This window comes from Oratosquilla oratoria, chromosome 2 (genome assembly GCF_046742065.1).
Source record: "Oratosquilla oratoria isolate Oo_2021 chromosome 2, ASM4674206v1, whole genome shotgun sequence".
NCBI lineage: Eukaryota > Metazoa > Arthropoda > Malacostraca > Stomatopoda > Squillidae > Oratosquilla > Oratosquilla oratoria.
Window position 1 is genome coordinate 42,134,983 of NC_134778.1, and position 2,500 is coordinate 42,137,482.

The following is a 2,500-nucleotide window of genomic DNA, read 5'->3' on the forward strand; positions in this document are numbered from 1 at the left end:
AGGGTCCTTTGTATTTAGCCTGCAATGGATCTCCTGGTATGGGAAGATAAAGTAACACTTGATCTCCTGGAGAGAAAGTTCTAAGTTTAGAATTTTTATCATACCGACCTTTCATTTCTCGTTGAGCATTCGTCAAGTTCTCTCTTGCCAACTTCCAAGCTTCTAACAACTTCTCGGTGACCTGGGACACGTATTTCAAAGAAGGAACTGGTGGTTCTTCTTTCATCCATTGTTCATGAAGTATCTTTAGGGGGCCACGGACTTCATGACCGAAGACTAATTCTGACGGGCTGAATCCAAGGCTTTCTTGAATTGTTGTTCGGGTGGCGAACAACAAAAAGGGGAGTCCGTCTTCCCAATTTCGAGTGTTCTCAGCACAGAAGATTCTTAACATTGTCTTGAGCGTTTGGTGAAAGCGCTCTAGAGCACCTTGTGATTGAGGATGATAGGCGGAGGAAGTTACATGATTTATACCTAGTGTTACAAGAGTTTCTCTAAACTTGTTGGAAAGAAAATTACTTCCTTGATCACTTTGAATGTTCTTGGGAAATCCTACCATAGTGAAATATTTCAACATTTCTCTGATTATGTTTTGAGCTTTAATATTTTTCAAAGGAATTGCTTCTGGAAAACGAGTGCTCATACACATGATTGTGAGAATGTACTGATTTCCTTTACTTGAAGGAGGTAAAGGTCCTACACAGTCAATAAGAACTTTTTTAAATGGCTCTTTCATTACAGGAATGGGATGGAGTGGAGCTTCTACAATTTTCTGGTTGGGCTTACCTACAAGTTGACATGTATGACATGTTTTACAATATTGGGCAACATCTTTGACAACCGTGGGCCAATGGAAATGTTGGGTTATGTTGAACAAGGTCTTTCTTACCCCTAAGTGACCTGCTAAGGGAGTATCATGAGCCAATCTTAGAACATTATTCCTGAAACCAAGAGGGAGGACTATTTGATTCCTTACTTGCCATGGCTGGTCAGCGGTTGCGGTGGATGCTCTCCATTTTCGCATTAGGACTCCGTTTTCTATATAGAAACCTCGTGACATATTTTCAACTTCTTCTGGAGAAGAAACAATCTCGTACAAATTTTTAAGAGAAGGATCTGACTTCTGTTCTTTGATTAATTCTGCTCTAGATAGAGAAACTGGTGAAGAAGAAGATGGGTCAGTTTGGGAGAATAGGGATTCTAAATTATAGGTCTCTTCAGATTTCTTGTACTGAGATCTGGTTACAGCACAAGCGGGAAACAACTGTAAGTTATCTGAAGGTTCTACTGAGGTCTTAGGGTTATTTGTTATTAAGGGAGAAATGACTTTGCTTCCAGCGATGTCATTGGCCAACAATAAGGATATTCCTACTATGGGAAGAGAGTCTACTACTGCTACTTTAACCATTCCGGTTGTTAAATCAGACCGCAAGAAAACATTATGTAATGGACATTTTACAATTCCTCCAACTCCTTCTATCAATATATCATAACCTGTATATGACTCACCCAGATTCTGCAAGACAGAATTTAAAATCAGACTTTGCTTTTCTCCTGTGTCTCGGAGTATGGAAATAGGATATTGTTGTGAACTACTACTATGAGATATAGTTCCTGAAGATACAAATGGTTTGAAACAAGGATCATGATCTGATGAGGGGGGTTCTACATTACTTGACAATACCGGCTTCTTTGGTAGTTTATCCTGAATAGAGGATTTTGAATCGTCTGATTTTATATTACTTACAAGAGTTCGTGTATAATAGGAGAATGAGTTAGTCAGTCTCTTTCTGCAATTAGAAATGTGATGGCCAACCTGTTTACAATATGAACAAGTTAGAGGGGGATTAGTCTTAAACCTTTCCATTCTTTGCCAAGGTTGGTTTGGAGGATATTGATTGAAATCAGACCTGTAACTGAAATGTGATGGGCTAGACTGATTTTCAAAGCGTTTCTTTGGGGACCAAGGATCAGAGTATTTTGTTGAATCTGGAATATATGACTTTGACTTTTGGGATTCCATTTGTCTTGACTTAGGTTTATGATTTAGTGTGAACTCATCAGCCAATACAGCAGCTTTAGTTAAAGTTTCGGGAACATGATCATCTATAAAAATCCTAAGATCTGTCTCTAAGGTATTCTTAAACTGCTCCAACAAAATCAACTGTTTAAGTCTATCTAAGGTGTCCGTTTCACTAGCCAAACACCACCTATTGAATAACCTCTCTTGTTGAGCCGCATATTCTACGTATGTTAACTGAGGTGTCTTCCTATAATTACGGAATTTCTGTCTATAGGCCTCTGGTATTAGTTCATAAGCTTTTGAAATACAAGCTTTCATATTATCATACTCGCTTTCTGCTTCTGAAAGAGAAGTATAAATTTGCTGAGCCTTACCCTTAAATTGTGTTTGAATGATTAATGGCCAATTTTCTTTAGGGATTTGTAACTGTTGCGCCAATTTTTCCCACTGAAGAAAGAAAATTTCTGGCTCTCCTTC

At 38.4% G+C, this 2,500-nt stretch overlaps 1 protein-coding gene across 1 annotated transcript in view; it reads right to left on the reverse strand.

Annotated features, from left to right (window-relative positions):
• Positions 1 to 2,500, reverse strand: part of LOC143035664 (uncharacterized) — an 11,188-nt gene that overhangs the window by 3,416 nt on the left and 5,272 nt on the right. Inside the window, exon 2 of the mRNA XM_076202533.1 lies at positions 1 to 1,790. This exon is cut by the window's left edge and continues 255 nt beyond it. Coding sequence (XP_076058648.1) covers positions 1 to 1,790 — 1,790 coding nt within the window. The remainder of the gene's footprint in view (positions 1,791 to 2,500) is intronic.